This window comes from Dermacentor andersoni, chromosome 3, assembly GCF_023375885.2.
Source record: "Dermacentor andersoni chromosome 3, qqDerAnde1_hic_scaffold, whole genome shotgun sequence".
Classification (NCBI taxonomy): domain Eukaryota; kingdom Metazoa; phylum Arthropoda; class Arachnida; order Ixodida; family Ixodidae; genus Dermacentor; species Dermacentor andersoni.
The window spans coordinates 188091869-188108423 of NC_092816.1; the positions used below are offsets into that span (position 1 = coordinate 188091869).

Genomic DNA, 16555 nt, shown 5'->3' on the forward strand with positions numbered 1-16555 from the left:
GCCTCCAAGCGCAAATGCAGAGGGCACTCGGAAAGGTGAAGCAACATCAACATTATTTCGGCGCCATGCCAGCGAATGTTGTGGCCATGGAGGAAGGAAAAATTTAGGAGAGAGCATTTTGTCACACAGCCAGTCTTGGCAAGCGAATGCTCCGTGAAGCCAACCCTTTGCACAGTGGTGGCCCAACATGTGACCTCTTACGTCAAGATCACGGAGCAAGAATCGAGATTTTCTGGGACGTTTGGTTCCCAGTAGCTATGCCAGTAGTTGTTATTCGATGCGCACTTGTTCGGCTCCCCTGCCGTGGCTCAGCTTTAAGAGTGGGAACACTAAATCCAACCACGCACTTCGACGTGCGATTGCATGTTGGGCCACCACACTCAGCTTCAATTGTGTTGCACGATGCTCCCTACTAACTTTTTCCTTCCTCCATAGTTGTGGTGGCCTGTGCTGTGGTGTCATGCAAGTTTGGACTCGTGTCACGCCGAAGCTCGGACAAAATCCGGGTGCTCAGAACTGAAGAAAAATTGAACATCATTCGTGCTATTGAATGCGGCACAAAGAAGTCAGTGCTGGCACGCAGGATGATCTACCATTGACTACGGTATGTGGCATTTGGAATGCGAAGGAGAAGTTGCTCAGCAGTGCTGCTCAGACCGCAACTTTGTCGGCTACAATATTCAACTTTTTGAGCTCTCACTTTTCGCCATCGCTGCCTCTGCTGTTGCCGAAGTGTTGCCTAACGACAGTGATGAGGACGACATGGAAAGCGACAGCACTGGCGATTCAGGCCCAACAGTGGCAGAAGCTGCGCGTTACGTTAGCCTCATGGAAGTACTTGGTGAGAAGAGGGGGCTGGCGGAAAAGCTGGCTAGCAGCTCGAGTTTGAGGCCGCCGTCATTGCTGCTGGCCACCATGGCATCAAACGAAAATAAGACTTTTGTCACACGAACTGAATAAACACTGCATGTTTTCTGCCCTTTCATTGCACTCTCTCCAAGTTTCGTTTTTCATAGACAAGTGGGTGATGTCACGCTATTTCGGTTAAGCGATACTACTGTTTATTACTTTTCCCGAGCTCCAGCCAACAGTTTAGGCAAATGACCTCGCAGGTGGTTGCACATTGCCATTCATAGTGACCGCCGCCAACCCGTTATGATGAGCATTTTCACTTATCTGTTTCACAGTGCGTGTCGCATAGGAAGAGTACTGCACACTTTTAATCGGCAATAACCCAGACGCACTGCCATTCACTCCTACAGGAACGCGAACTAAGCGTCATCAGGGTGTCTACCAAGTTGACATTTCCAAATTCCCTGAGTTTTCCAGGTTTTCCCTGAGTGCCATTGCAAATTTCCCTGAGTGATGCAGAACTATGTTTTATGTCAAGACGGACTGAAACCATACCGCCTGATGCTGTTACTCTCTAGTAAGCACATGAAAAAAATAACAAAGCGACTTAATCCAATTTGAATACTAAGGAGCAGTGTTTATGTTATTCAAAAACAGAATAGAAGGCAGGGGTTAGTAAAATGCACAGCAAGTAAAGTGTCTTCGAAAAAAATTGCAAATGGGGTCGGACATTATCAAATACGAATAAAAAGGAGATGCATATAGAAGCAAATATTTTCTAATATGAGCTATTTCTATCAATTGATAGCAACCTCAGTGGGATGAGGCCCGAACTCTGTCACAATTGAGATTCTCTCTCAACAGCTCGTAAGTCAACCTCAACAGTCCTAACATACTCTCAGCCCGCGCACGACGCCCGAGTGTTGTGTTTCACTGCTTTAAAGAGTTTATTTTGGTTTCGATGAGGGACACGTGCATCTCGGCATAAGCCAAAACTTTATGTTTTGAGCTCAAGCTCCTTCAAAACTGCGGCAGCAAGCTTCTTTTCTCGTTTATTCCTCAATGCGTAGGTCCCTTCTGTTCTTGTCCGCCTTCCGCCACTCGTTCGCCCCAAGGACCATTTGAAGCATCTTGATCAATTGCACAGTCCACGACCGATTTTTCGAACTCCCTAGGGGTCGCGAAAACGTCCGAAAAATCGGCCAGTTGGAAAAAAATAAATGCGTGTCATTTACTGCCCTTAGGGGCTCAAACCGCCACAGGCATGTTCGAAAACGCTCTGAAGGCCTGTCGGTACACATCTTAGGCATACCGGTGCTCGTACTCTGACAGGAAATACCAGGTGCCCGGGTGTATAATTAAGGAATACATACTGTGTTCCGTGGCAATAGCCCCTTCCCACGCTTGTTATGCTTCACTGCAATACTTTTCCGTAAGCTTTACCAAGTAACATTTCTGTACAGAGGCGAAGCTGACTTTCAGGAACCGGCATTATGCAGCGCACCGTGTTTTCTAAGTTTCCAAGCCAATCGCGAGGACCACTAAGGTGGAGTCCGTGCCATTGCTGACAGCAGGTAATTCTTTCAATAAATAACTCGGCACCCAACGGCAAGAAGCTTCATAGCGAACGTCGAAGCAGCTAGGCCTAGCGTTGCCGCAGTGGTGGCAACGGGTGCCAGAGGATCTGCGTGCGAGAGAGCCGGTTCGAGGTGGCGAAGTAATCAAAACGGCAGCGGTGGTGCCTTTGATTATTGCCGTTTCAGACCTGCAGTCACGGCAAAACGTCCGGAAAATCGGATGGCAAAGAGTTCTTGCGTCAGAAATTTCACACGTTCTGATACGTTGACTCTATGGGGTACGTGGCGGTGCCGCCAAGCCGTCCAAATTATCGGGAATCCGGAAAGTCGCTCGTTGACTGTACACTGGCAACTCCTCCTGCCGACGACAGGGCGTCAAAGACGATTCATTATGATTCCTGTCTGCTACTCGAGCCAGCATTACCGCGACTTTCGACCCTTTCAATAAAATTGCCGCTAACTCTCACTGATAGAGGCCCAAATTCCCTGAGTTTTCCCTGACTTTTTCCAGACTACTCAAAATCCCTGAGAATTCCCGGTTTTCCCGGTTGGTAGACACCCTGGTCATGTATCACTCTGGTGGCATCATGGCATCGTATTCTGGTGTTGCCCACCTGCTCAGTTTCGTTTTGGTTTCCCACTGCTGTTTTAAAAGACAATGCACATCTCGAGTCGATTGGGTCTCACGAGCTCAACGTGCGTTAGCATCTGGTGCCACAACAATTTGTGCCGAGTGGGCACATCAAAATTTCCAGCCAAGCTACCCCGCTCGAAGAAGCTGCTGACCCAGGCCTACCGTATTTACTCAATTCTAACGCGCCCTCAACTGTAACCTGCACCCGTTTTCCGTGACAAAAAAAAAGGGGGAAAGAGCCCCCTCGATTCTAACACGCTCCCGTTTGCCGTGACCTAAATAAAGAAAAGTCCTTTACAGTATCACTCACCTCACTCTTTCATACAGGAATACAACTTTCTCTCATTTGGAAAAAAACAAATATTTACTCCCAATGCACCAAAGTTGGGATAAATAAAAGAAGTCGCAGTTTCATCCGAAAGGCGAAGCATTGATTACGACAGCAAATTAGTAGACAGCTATACGAAAGTAAGGATAGTAGTTCTATCGGCAGTATAAACATTTTAAACATTCACTTACTAATTAAATTAACAAGCATGGTGTCACGCGTGCACAAGCAAGCATGAACACATCTCACTCAATGACCGTGGAAACTCTTTAAACGCTCGAGTGAGGAAGTGCGGTAGCAGGAGTGAAAGAATTTACCTTTGTGTGGCTTCTCACTTCGACGCGAACTAAGCAACGAGAACACAGCACGGTGCGCCTAGATGCGTAGACTCTTGTCTATGTCACAGATCGCTTTCAATATAGGGGCCGTGTGTATGTGCCGTATGTAGCAGCCGCCAGTGCAGAACGCCTCTCCTGTTAACACCAGTCCCGCATGCAAGTGACCGGGAACTCCGAACACCCGTGAGGCAGCCTGATTTTCGTTCGTCTCCGCACACATGATCGCTTTTCTTAGTCAGCACTTCCATGCTGCTAGAGCAAATGCAGAAAACGGGAAGACGGATGGTGCACTAACCTAAGCCAAAGGAAGCATTGTCTAAGCACACATACTACAGTACATGGAGAAAGCTACGGCAGCTAGGCTCGAAGGGCATATGAGGCGGCCATGTTGAAATGCCGATGGCGATATGGTAACGCAGATTTAGGGTCATACTCAATTCTAACGGGCACGCAATTTTTGGACTGATTTTATCGGAAAAGAAATGCACGTTAGATTCGGGTAAATACGGTAATTCGAAGTGAGCGAACGTCAGCTTTCCGAAGCCGTAAATCCTGGCCGCCTCGCTTCGAAGGGCACGAAATGCAAGGATGCCATGCATTGAGTGCATGTAAAATAACCCCAGGTGGTCAAAATTAGTCTGGAGTCCCCTCTTACAGCATTCCTCATAGTCATATTGTGGTTTTAGCAAATAAAACCCCGGAATTAATTTTAATTGTTAAGCTGCAAAAACAACAACACATGTCTCAGGGCCCTTGGGCCCCGTCAAATAAGTGCGTCAGCATCTTGTGCTACAATGATTTGCACAATGTTTGTGCTACATAGATGTCTGCTACAGTTGAGTTTCGGGATTTTTTTTTCAATTACTTCGGATTGTGCATCTTCCCAATTAGTACATCATTCGATGCCTTTTTTTTTTAATACATATGAAGGAGATCTTACTGCATTTGCACAGGGCTACTTTCCTGCATACAGATTGTGGACATGCTTCTCTGTATGCTTACAAAAAAAAAAAAAAATCAAAAGTGCCCGATTTGCACTAACCCTGCTTTCTTGGCAGTGGCTGATGTCCACTTGAGCTTGTTGGGTGGCGGCATGCTGCCTTCTGGGTGACTGTACGGACACGAGGACGACTGGCACGCCGGACCAAACTTGCATGGCTGCACCAAGAGATGGAAGACAGCGGGCACAGTTTAACTTGAACACAAAGGGATGACACACCACTAGTTTGTTCCATCACTTCCTATCTTGGCATGACCTTCTTTTTTCCCGTCTCTGCATTAAACTTCGTTGGCAATGTGCTGGTATCATCAAGCACTGCAATTCACTCATGTACAACTTGGGGATAACTTTGCATGCTCACAGAGAATACACGAGTCATACTGAAATCATAAGCAAAGAGCAGCCGCATATACTGAGTATCCAAAACATTCTGATCAAAACCGTGCTTGCATGGCTCAACCAGTGCACCTGCATGCCAATGCTTCAATTGACTTTTGTCCCGAACCCACACATCAGCTATGGAAACGCCACAGCTAGAAGCGCTGAAATGGCTTGACTGATGGGCAGTTATGTTCTCAACCAGTGCAAGGGTTACCAGATGCTGTAGTGGAATGCTCCGGAATAATTTTAACTACCTGGGATTGTTCAATGTGCACTGCAAGCTAGGCATGCGAGCATCTTTGCATTCTAGCCCCGCCAGAATGTGGATACCACATTCACTAAGCTAAAAAAGCGCAGTCGACCCACATTGACTGCACTTTCGTCTATGTGTAGAGGACCTGCAGCAGCATGAGGCTACAATCAGACAATCAAATAACACATGCAATAAGCTGATACTTCGCACGATATTCAAGCACAAGTGCAAAGAGCACAACTGTTCAGTTCAGGCCTACCACTTTTACCTGTCAAAGTCACCACACGCTGACAGTTGCAACATGGTCAATGAGTTCAGCGGTTTCCGTTTTCCTGTTCTGTTCACAAAAATTCCAGACTATGTTTAGAACATGAACTGGTGGTCAGGAGCGGTGCATCATCCTCATCATTGTTTAACCCTTAAAGGGCCCTTCACAAGGTCTGGCCATTCGAGCTGACAAGCGCAGAGCATACAATGCGTGCTAACGATCATGTTTGCAAAGAATTACAAGGCTACACACCGCAGAAAGGTCTGAAATTTCAATCCGAACGCCATTTTCCCTTTCCCTCGCGGCGACCGCGGTCCAAGCCGGACGGTGACGTACTGGTGCCCCTCCGCCTACGTACACGGGTCCGCAGTGTGAGGTTACTTGTGTTGACATGACTTCAATAATTATTCAAGGCAACATCAGTTATTTGTGAAATCTGTAGCTAGACTTGACACATTGAACTTTAGAGAAATACTAAAACACACGAGTGAAATGTCTCTCTTCTTTCTTTCTTTTTTTTTACTTCGCACCGAAGCAAGAGAGATGTACTTCCACATCGTCTGCTTGTTCCCACGGTACTGCAGTCACATGCACAGGCACCAAAACTATGCCATTTTCTACCGTGTTCCAGCGCATGATCGTGCTCTGCAATTCGGCTGTTCTGCCTCAGTATACGTGTAGCACTGAATTATACCGCTAGTCATATGTCCTTGTACGACCCCAATATCATGAGCTGCGCAAAACCAGACAATCATAACTGCTTGTGCGCAACGCCGTGAGGGAAAAAAAAAAAAAAAAAAATGCCCAGCGCCACAGAAAAAAAAAAAAACGAGGAGAAAAAGAAAATGACGACGTACGCATCACTCGATCCTCGAGGTCCGGTATGCGAGAACGCAGGGAAGGAATTTCGCTTGCGGAGGCTAAACAATGCGAGTGGAGAGTGTGTCTTGCTATGCAGTGGAGCTCGCCTCCAGAAAGCATGTGTCCCACGGCACTGAAATATTTCTATCTCAGCTATTCCTGAAAATTTTTTCGGCAGAACGCTCCCTAGAGGACAGGTAACAACTATCAGCACATAACCAAAATTTGCTGTAGGGCCTGGTGAAGGGCCCTTTAAAGGAATACTGACACAAGATTTTGAAGTGGAGATAACGTATTGCAATCCGTTTATGTGGGTAGACACACATCGTCTGCAAGATATCGACGGCGAATATAGCCTAGAACATATTTAAAATCAATTATAAAATATGTGCACGCAGCCAACTTCTAAATGCAGCACCTTGCAACATCGCCATCAAGGAAGGATTGTGAACAACTGAGAAAACACTACATCATGAATTTTCGTTGGCTGCTATGCTGCTTGCATGAGCTCTTCTTCTCAGATGTTGCTTGTAGTAAGACGGTCTTCGTGTCACTGCAAACGGCAGAATTAAGCGGCAATTTTTGTTGTATTCCGTAGAGTTCCTGCACTATCAACTTGACTGCACTGCACTGACCACCAAACGTGGCCGATGCAAGGGTCTTGAGGTTCGCCCTTGCTGTCGCCAGCTGCCATATCCGAGTTGCTGCTTTTTAGTGGGTTGAATAGAAAGTGATTGCCCACGTCTAATATGGTGGCAACTCCTGTCTGCAGGAAATCGTCGCCGCTGGACGATGAAAACGAGGATGAAGACAAAACGACGACAACGATGGTGGCAAGGACATCGCAAAGCACGTGCAGGCATAGCAGACGGACTAGCAACAAGAAGCTCGCACGCCAGCATGCGCCCTGTAGTGCACATCGGAGCATACATCAGAGGTTCTTGCAATCACATGCCCAGCTGTGTTTACATTCCTTCTCTGGCCCATCTCATTGCTCTGTGAAACCGAAACTGGCACTAGTCACTACAAACAAGACTCCAAATAATTACCTGTCATGCTCTTAAGTAAATCAGGTTTCATGCCATGATTACTGGGTCCTTAGCTAATTATTAAAGCAGAGAAAACCAAATAAAGTTTTGTGTCAGTACTCCTTTAACTTTTCGGGTTATTAAATAAGGGGGGGGGGAGGGGCAGGAACAGAAATACAAAGCAGATGTAGTCATGATAACAAAAGTGGTAGGAACGTTAAAGGCGATAAAGATAAATAAATACCCTATTTATTCGAATCTAGGCTGGCCCCAATTTTAAGCCGACCCCCAAATGTCCGAAGCCAGAAAAAAAGACTCCCATTGACTCCAGTTGATGCAATAACTGAATATCACACGGGCCTCATCTTGGACGCCATTGTTTTATCTAACCAGTGCCTTGGTTGCCAAGTAGGACCAAAGCCTGGAGGCCCAGGCTACGCAAGCTGGCAGGATGATCATGTGTGCCAGAAAAACACTGACTCTAAGTCTGGGAGGATAAAGGTTGAGGCAGCGGGCATCCTTTTCTCTCGTTCAGTGCCAAAGCACAACTTCCGTCACACAACGCTTGTGTCTGGCGGAGATAGTGCCACCTTCTCTGCCCTTGTGCAAGAAAATGTTTATGAACTGGACCCCATTTCAAAAGAGGAATGTCTGAACCACGTCCAGAAGAGGATGGGAACAGCACTGCGCAACCTTGTGCAGAAAAGTGGCAAGGCTTCAGGAGGAAAGGGCAGGCTGACAAGGGCCCTCATGGACAAGTTGACCGACTATAATGGCTGGGCCCTATGGAACAATTCCAACGATGTGGCTGCAATGCAGCATGCAGTGATGGCATTGTACCACCACGTGACATCGACAGACGAGGACCCCGAGAGTGTAGACTCGTGGTGTCGTCATAACGCCAGCAAGAGTGATGGTGTGCCACCTCTGAAGCATCGGTACAATCTTCCAGGCTATGTCGCAGAAGCACTGCTACCTGTTTATGAGCGCCTCTCACAGGCGTCTCTTCTGCAGCGCTGCCTGCCAGCAAAGACGCAGAATGCATCAGAATCATTTCACTCTGCTGTGGTCCCTGATGCCCAAAGAGCAGCACGCGTCGCTGATTGCTGTTGAGACAGCACTGCATGAGGCAGTTTTAAGATATAATGCTGGCTGCCACAAGGCCACCCAAGAGCTATGTTCATCAGTGGGGCAAACACCTGGCCATTCAACGGGCAGCCGAGAAAGATTTTCTGCACTTGAAAAGGGCCAAGAAGCCATCGCAAGAGAAGGTGGAAAGGCGGCAAAGGAGTGAGTGCCTAAGGACATCTGCAGTTATGCTGCAGGGTCATTTTAGACCAATATATGTGCTCAAAACTTTCAAAGCTCATTTTCTCAGAATGACTTTTTTTGGCTGGTGAGGCTGCTTGTTCCAGCCATATCTCTGTAACCGTTCATCAGATTTCCATAAGTTTTTTTTATTGTGTATCTGAATAAATTTTTGAGGGCAAGACAAGCACATTTTTTATATATTGTGTCTGTGATTTGTGGTATTTATACAAAATTTGAGTGATAAAATCTTAATCACCAACACTAAATTCGGTGATCTGCTAAAATTTTTCAGCAAAGAAATTAAAAAAAAAGGGCTCTGTCTTGCCCTGAGGTATCCATCTGGGAATCATCATAGCGAATTTCACAGTAGCAGCACCTTTTGAAATTCTCCAGGCCTGGAATGAGAAAACCGTACGCACCATTCTGACATATTGCTGTAACTTAAGAACCAGTGAACATAACTGCATGAAATTTTGTAGTTTTACTAATGCTTTTGCTACGAGTGTATCCTGAAAATTTCCTTAAGATATCTCAATAAACAAGAAAGTTGGTATCCGAGGGTAGCCTCCCCCCTTTTAAGCTGTTGAAAAGTCGACGAGAAGTGCACTAAGGAGGGAAAAGAAGTGCATTACGCAGCTGGGAAAATTGTGAAAAACTGATCGGGCACATCGCCCTCACCTTTGGATGAAAGAACGGGCACTTGAGGTTGGTGCAGTGAGGGTAGAATTTGCAGTGCTGCACCGACGGGGAGGACACCACTGTTGTCAGGGGAAAAGAAAAGGCAAAGCAGAACGTCAGCGACAGCAATGCCAAAATCACACATTTTAAAGGGACACAAGAGGCAAACATGTAGACGGTTAATATATGTGTCCTTACAGTGTTTGTTTCGTGCCTAAATATGTCTTAGCCGTAGTGAAAATTGTAACTAAACTTTGCTGCAATCCAAATCACCAGTAATGTGCAAGGTAGTGTGATGCAGCATACATCATCACTGCCTTTTGCCACTGTTAAATGGCTATTGAGAACTGGTGCTCGCTCTGTTTCTCTCTCTCTCTCTTTCTCTCCTTTTTATGCAATACACCAGGGGTTCTCAAACACGCTGGTCCCACGAAATTCTGCTAAGCTCCATAAGTGCCAAGAAACACTCCCCCCCCCCCCCCCCTTCATCTCCTCTAACAGAGAGGCTAAGTACAGTGCACATGTTTTGGGCAAATGGTGGAGTTGGGCAAACGGTGGAGTTGGGCAGGCTTCTTTGGCGGCAGCATGGAACTCGCATGGTCCAAGCTAGGGACGTATTCTGTGACGATCGCTTCGGCAATACTATCGCCTTCTTGTGATGTTGTGCTCAACCAGCGGATCACCTCATCCAATTTTGTGCAACGAGCCAGTCAGCATGCACCTGATGGTGATACTATCGCCTAAGTGACACTATCACCGAAAGTGATCATCGCAAAATACCTCCCCTGGGTGCAAGTGTTATGAGCCAAGACAAGACAGCATTGCAACTAATACATGCCGAGAAGAATGACAGTTTTCGGTGCTCATTGCACAAGGACACTTGTAACATCTACAAGAGGTCTTAGAATAGGTGCTAGCTCTTTGTTGAATACAGCAAAACCTCGTTAATTCGGATTTCATGGGACTGAATAAAGCAACAACTGAATTAACCAAATGTCGAGTTATTGAGGGTGTCAAGAAAACAATAAACAAATGCTTACTATGTCAGCAAGCCTTTACTTACTGAATGAATCGTCAAATCATGTTTCTATATTGCACAATAGCAGTGCGGAAGCTGTAATTACCATCATCGTGACTGCTTAGCATGTGCAGTGGCAAAAGCCTCGCGACTTCCTTTGCAGCGCGGCTGCACCATGTGTCTTCGTCTGAGACGTGCTTTTCACTACTGCACGCACATCCCAATTATTTTTTTCCTCAGTTGCCAGCCGCCAACATCGCAATGGTGGACGACTTGTCGCCAACAAATCATCTGTTCATCGCAATGCAACCGGTGCTCTTCATCTCAGACAGCTTGGAACAGAGACAAAGTGAAACTACTGTTTGGCGCAACTGCTGTGGATGAAACCGCGGCTGGTAGCGACGCGACCATGAACGGAGACCACGGACAGCGACCTTGCGGTTCTGAAGGCAGGCGGCCAACGCACATACCAAATCAAAATGAAACTACCTTTTGCTGCAACAAGTGCAGACGAAACCGCGGTCGCCATCGACCCGATCATGGGTGGCGACTATGCAGTTCTGAAGGCACGTGGCTGACGCATGCACCGAGTCAAAACAAAACTACTGTTTGCCGCAACTGCTGCGAACGGAGTCATGGTGGTTATCAACGCGATCATGGATATCAACTACATACTTACGAAGACACGCAGCCAGTTGCCACCGTGGTGTTATGCATGGTGATAAACACAAGAATAAAGGTTTCAAGGGCACAATTAGGCATGTTCAATTATATTCAATTATGTTCAATGTATTCAATTGGGCAATGAGGCGTTCAGGCGTTGCTGCCAGTCACATATCACATATAGTTTCCGCTTGTGACCGTGGCAATGCGGATTTCGCCACTTCGTTTCGGTTGGATGCTAGCCCCTTTCCTTTTGCTCTTTGCTATTGCGCATTTGCTGTGTTCAACGCTCGTCAAGCTACCGTACTGTGCCATACAGAACCAACTGGGTTGCGCTGTGCCGTGCATTTATTACTTATTAATCCTGCGACATATAAATCAGTGCACACGCTAGCAGCGACAGTTTACAAACGGGAGAAATACGCATGGTGGTAAGTTACGGCCTCCAAGATTCAAGTGCAAAAGCTTAGGTCCACTGCCCGTTTTCGGAGGCTTGGTGGCTGCAAGCTGCTGGCGGATTTATTGCACCATTCATGCGTTTCTGTCATGCACTATGATGTGTTTTTTGACACTCGGGCATGGGTGATGGAGGTTCCTTGGATCGAGTGCACCCCGTCTTCGCCGCCATCTTAGCCACTCGACGAGCGCTGAACCAGGGAAAATTTATCAGTGGCTTGCGAAACCCCGAGAAGGGGCCTGTGGAACATATGGGTTCCACAGAACCCACTTTGAGAACCCACGTACTACGTGAAAAGGCAGCTGAAAAATTAATTAATTTGACCCTGGCAAGACTGGCGGAATTGATCGAATTATCCAACAAGTCGAATGAAAGAAGATTTGGAAAAAATGCCAAAATGCACCTGCGTTGATTCATTTGGTAGTACAGTCGAACTTATTCATAACGAACTTGAGAGTTCTGTGAAAAGTTGTTGTTGTATCATTAGTTCGTTACGATTAGACACCACTTTGGTCCGAAAAAAAGGATATTTAGTACCTTCATTTTTGTTCCTGGCACTCTATCGCCTCAAACTGCCAACTTATGTTATAACATCACCTAAACAAAGAAATGCGGCGTCACAGCGCCTTAGAAACAACGCCCGGCCAGTTCTGATCGTCCGCCATTCTGAAACTACAACTACACCCGCTGCCATTTTTCTTCGAAAGCTTGCGATATATTTTACTATCAGTGGGACACGAGTGGATTCCGCATACGATAGCAAAGCATTCCAGTTGCCTGGAAGCGTAAAGTAACGCGGCATGCCTGCACTTTGCAAAGATCTTGCCCTTGCAGCTGCGGCATAGGCCACATGCATGTCGGCAGCTACAAAGTTACATATTTATCTTGCTTAGCGCCGAAAAAGTTCGAAGTTCGAAAGGTAGAACGCTATCGTGAACCATTATCAGCGACAATGTAAATGAAGTGTTGACGAACTGTAACAGCCGACTCTTTGCAACTTTGTGGGGCAGTGACATGTCGTGCTGCAGGGACATCACCGTCAATGCTTGAGCAGCTGTTGGTTCAAATTGGTGGAAATAATCCACATCGTCCAAGAACGAGAATACCGCAGCCATAGCTTCCGAGATTCTGCGCGCACATGGTGAACTCTGTGTTAGTGCGCTGCTGTCATTGCCTCTCAAATTGGAAGCCATGGCTGCGGTACCCTGTGCTGAAGCACACTGGAGACATGCCTTAAAAGCACTGTAACCCTATCACGGTTGAAAGTGAGTGACTGTCCTCTCAGCTTCTGAAACCTGCGCGTGGCATTCGCCCATCTCAAATTTTCGTCGCGGTCGGACTGGAGTGAGCAGGGGGGGGGGGGAGGCTGCCGTGCGCGCAGTTCGATCGTGCTTCCGTGCTTCAGAACTTCACGTATGCCTTCCTTTTACAGAGACCGGGTTTGAAGCGTTCGTTGTGACTCGTGTACTTGTTTATCTTTTTTGGGTGACCACTTTTGACCGTCTAACAAATGCTATCGCTCAGTGCAGGACGTGCCTGCATGTATCAGAAGTTTCTCGAATGTCATGAATGTTTCTACCTGTTGTGTGTTGTCCCCGAAGCTAGTGTAATCAGATTGCATGTACAACACAAATTCTGTAGAGTTTTCTGGAAGACACGGGGGCACCACCAATTACTCTGGAACCTTCGGTGACTCATGTATGACCCATGCAGACGCGCTTGACCGGCAGATAAGATTTTCGCCGACAGCCGACTGTGTTCGCTGCTATCACCGTTCTTTGAGTGTAGCCTGTTTTCAAAGGCACAGGTTCGCCCAATACAACACTAATTTCGTCATTCCCAGTTTTGCTGCTTTCTTCACCATCACTACTATGTGACGGTTGTGACAGTACTGTGCTTTTGAAAATGTTCATTATATGTGGACGAAGTTTCAGTAGGCAGGGTTGGAAAATTTTAAATGCCGTGAAATGTGGTCGTTATAAGCGACAGATTGTTATATCTGGGATTTTTATAAGTGGTTTCGACTGTATTTGCCCGATTCTAGTACAATCTCTAATCAAACGCATGTAAACTCTCGTGTCCAAGGTAGGAAAATAACATCGAACGGACATTAAAGCTCCTAAATAAAGTACAAATCTGCAAATGTCACCGCAATGCATCCGTGTCTTGCGCTAAACAGGGGTGGGACTGCCCAAAGTTATTATGGAGCAATTTGTTAGGCAAGTATTGTGTTTTGGAGCAGTATGGAGCAGACAAAATTGCATTTTCGAGCAGCTTGGAGCAAATTAAATTAAATTTTGGAGAAATTTCAAGCAGATAAAATTTCATCTTGAAGCAGTTTGGAGCAGGCAAGTCTGAACTTTGGTGGAATAATGGCATATGGAACATGGCAGCGCATTTCGAAACCATAATGGAACACAGAATAAACCAACACGAGCGCTGTACTGCAACTGTCTTGAGGGGGGACCCTGCGCCCGAAAACATTTTTATCTTTTAATTCTTTGTTGATTTTGATGAAACTTACTGAGTTTATGTATTTCAGCGTGCTAGTTTTAAATATACACTCAGTTTTCTTGCAGAGTAAATACCTTTCCAGAAATTGAAGAAATTCAGCTTTACTGCATAATTCGCTTGGAGGTGAGCTATCTACTAAACTATTCTACTTATTCTACTCACTACTACCCTACTCTTATTCTACTCACTACTATTCTACTCACTGTTGCAAATCCGATGACAATGTACGGAGTAGTGGGCTTCGCGACCGAGGCTGTTGCACTATCGGTGGTCGGATCTTCAACAAAAACTCCGAATCTTTCGCTCCATGACCCTCAGAGATGGAATCTTGTCGAGCGTAGCTTTCTTATGTGCTCTTATCTTATCCACTTCCTCTTCAGCTACGACAGCCGTGTTTTCAAGTGTAACCAGCATGTGGATATGCGTGATCCGGCAAAACAGTGAGGCGTCAACATTCGGTGGCGGTACGACTTTAGCGGCGAGCTGCCGAGTATCCTGTGCCTACTGCGATGGCGGAATCACTTTCGGAAGTTTACTGCGTGTAGTACGCTTTCGTCCATAATGATTCATGGAACGAAACTTTGTCGGACCTCCAGCATATCCAGCATTGCAGTCACGAGACTAAGACAAAATGGCACCTGTTTTAGTTGTTTGAGCGCTCGTGGTCCTTGGAGCCAATCATGACTCGTCACCTTGGTCACATGCTCAAACTGGCCAATAACAATATGCACTGCGAATTTCTTTTTCCATTGTTTTTTTCATGACCGCAGCACTGGCAATGTTGCCGACTGACGAATAAACAAAGCCAGAAACATGAGCTTTCGAATTATACCAAAATGGCGTTGGCAGAGCACGTAGTTATCGAGTTATGCTTGACGAAAATCGGGTGCGATTTGCCCCCAATTTAAAAAGCAACGCTTGCAGATTCGCATCTTTAGATCATGATAACAGAAGAACTACGCAGTATCTTGTGACTAAATTTCGGAGATAGGCGCGGAAATGCGTCAGGAATGCAGAAAAAAAAATTGAAAACATGAATTTTGGGCTGATTTTCGGTTCAAAAGACCGGGAGGGATCCCCCCTTATGTCTTAAGCGGAATTTTGAAGCAGATTACCCTGATACTGAAAAAGTCCAGTGCAAGCAAATTTTAGTAGAGTGCCTGTAGATTTTTAATTGCTGGTAAGAACTCCAAAAACATACATTCTGCAATAGTGAGTCCAAAATTTCCAAAAGTAACCCAAGGCATTCTTTATATCGACAGTGTGGGTGAAGTCTGGGTATGCGTTTCACCAACAGACCGTAAGGAGAAGTCAGAGTTATGAACTACTGTGGTTTAATGAAAGCCATTTCTACATAATAGAAATAGTTTCGCCTTGCGGCAAGCCAATGAGAATGCGGGGCGGTGAAAGGGCACTTTTTAGCAATGGCGTACTAGAATATGGAAGAGTGGGCCGAGCGGTGGCAACGCGCATGCTTTCGTGTAAAGCTGGAAAAATTGGTGATACTACAATTGACTAGATTGGGAAGAATACATAATTACAGCACCTACGTACATGATGATAGTGGAAAATATTCTCAAATTATGCAGTCTAGTCGACACGGTAACATCATTTCTGGGTCTCCATATGTCACCGTAGACTCAGAAAGCTGCAATCGACCCTGGGCCGGTATACCTTAAAACTATTCCAATCTGTTTTTATTCCAAATGCACCATTAGCCCTATGTGATAGGTCAAAATGGCTCAGGCCTCTCCCATACGGGCCCAAAAACAGATTGTAATAGTCTTAAATTATACCGGCCCTGAGGACAGAGCCACCCGCCCGCTGAACGTGCTGCAGCAAGTGCCTCCCTAATGCAGGATTATATTGCATTGCACAAAATCAAAGCTTTGGCGAGCACTTAATTTCCATAATGTAATTAATGCTACACCTTTGTATGTAAGCAGACATACCATCACGAACAAATGAAAAGTGAATAAGAAATCACAAAGTAGAATACCTTTCTCAAGTAATAACTCACTAGCATGATCTCACACCGCTAATTATCTGGTTAACAAAGGTGGCATAGGCCTCACACTAAGCTTGAAGCGAAAATTATGTCAACATTACATGTGATATTGGCGAAAACATTGGAAAGAATGCGTTCTAGTTAGCCCCAACTTGTTTAATTAGCATATAGCCACATACTTTATCATTCTCTTTCTAGGTATGGTTTTATGAGGTGGTTTCACTCTACAAAGGAAATCATGACATGAAGGCACTACCAGCGTAAATTAAAAAGCAAAGCGTTCAAGACTACTCCAAGGCATTATTTCGTTTACAGTTTAGGTGAAACAGATGTGACGAAGAAGATCGGCAGGCTGAAAAGCCCCGTTGCCATTGCGTGGCTCGTAC

General features: G+C 45.9%; 1 protein-coding gene across 2 annotated transcripts in view; it reads right to left on the bottom strand.

Moving 5' to 3' along the window:
* Positions 1-16555, bottom strand: part of Nab2 (Nuclear polyadenosine RNA-binding 2) — a 156100-nt gene that overhangs the window by 16797 nt on the left and 122748 nt on the right. For both annotated transcript variants that reach the window (XM_050172740.3, XM_050172738.3), the window contains 2 exons: positions 9510-9589; positions 4772-4887 (listed from right to left, as the gene is read on the bottom strand). In XM_050172740.3, coding sequence (XP_050028697.1) covers positions 4772-4887; positions 9510-9589 — 196 coding nt within the window. The remainder of the gene's footprint in view (positions 1-4771; positions 4888-9509; positions 9590-16555) is intronic.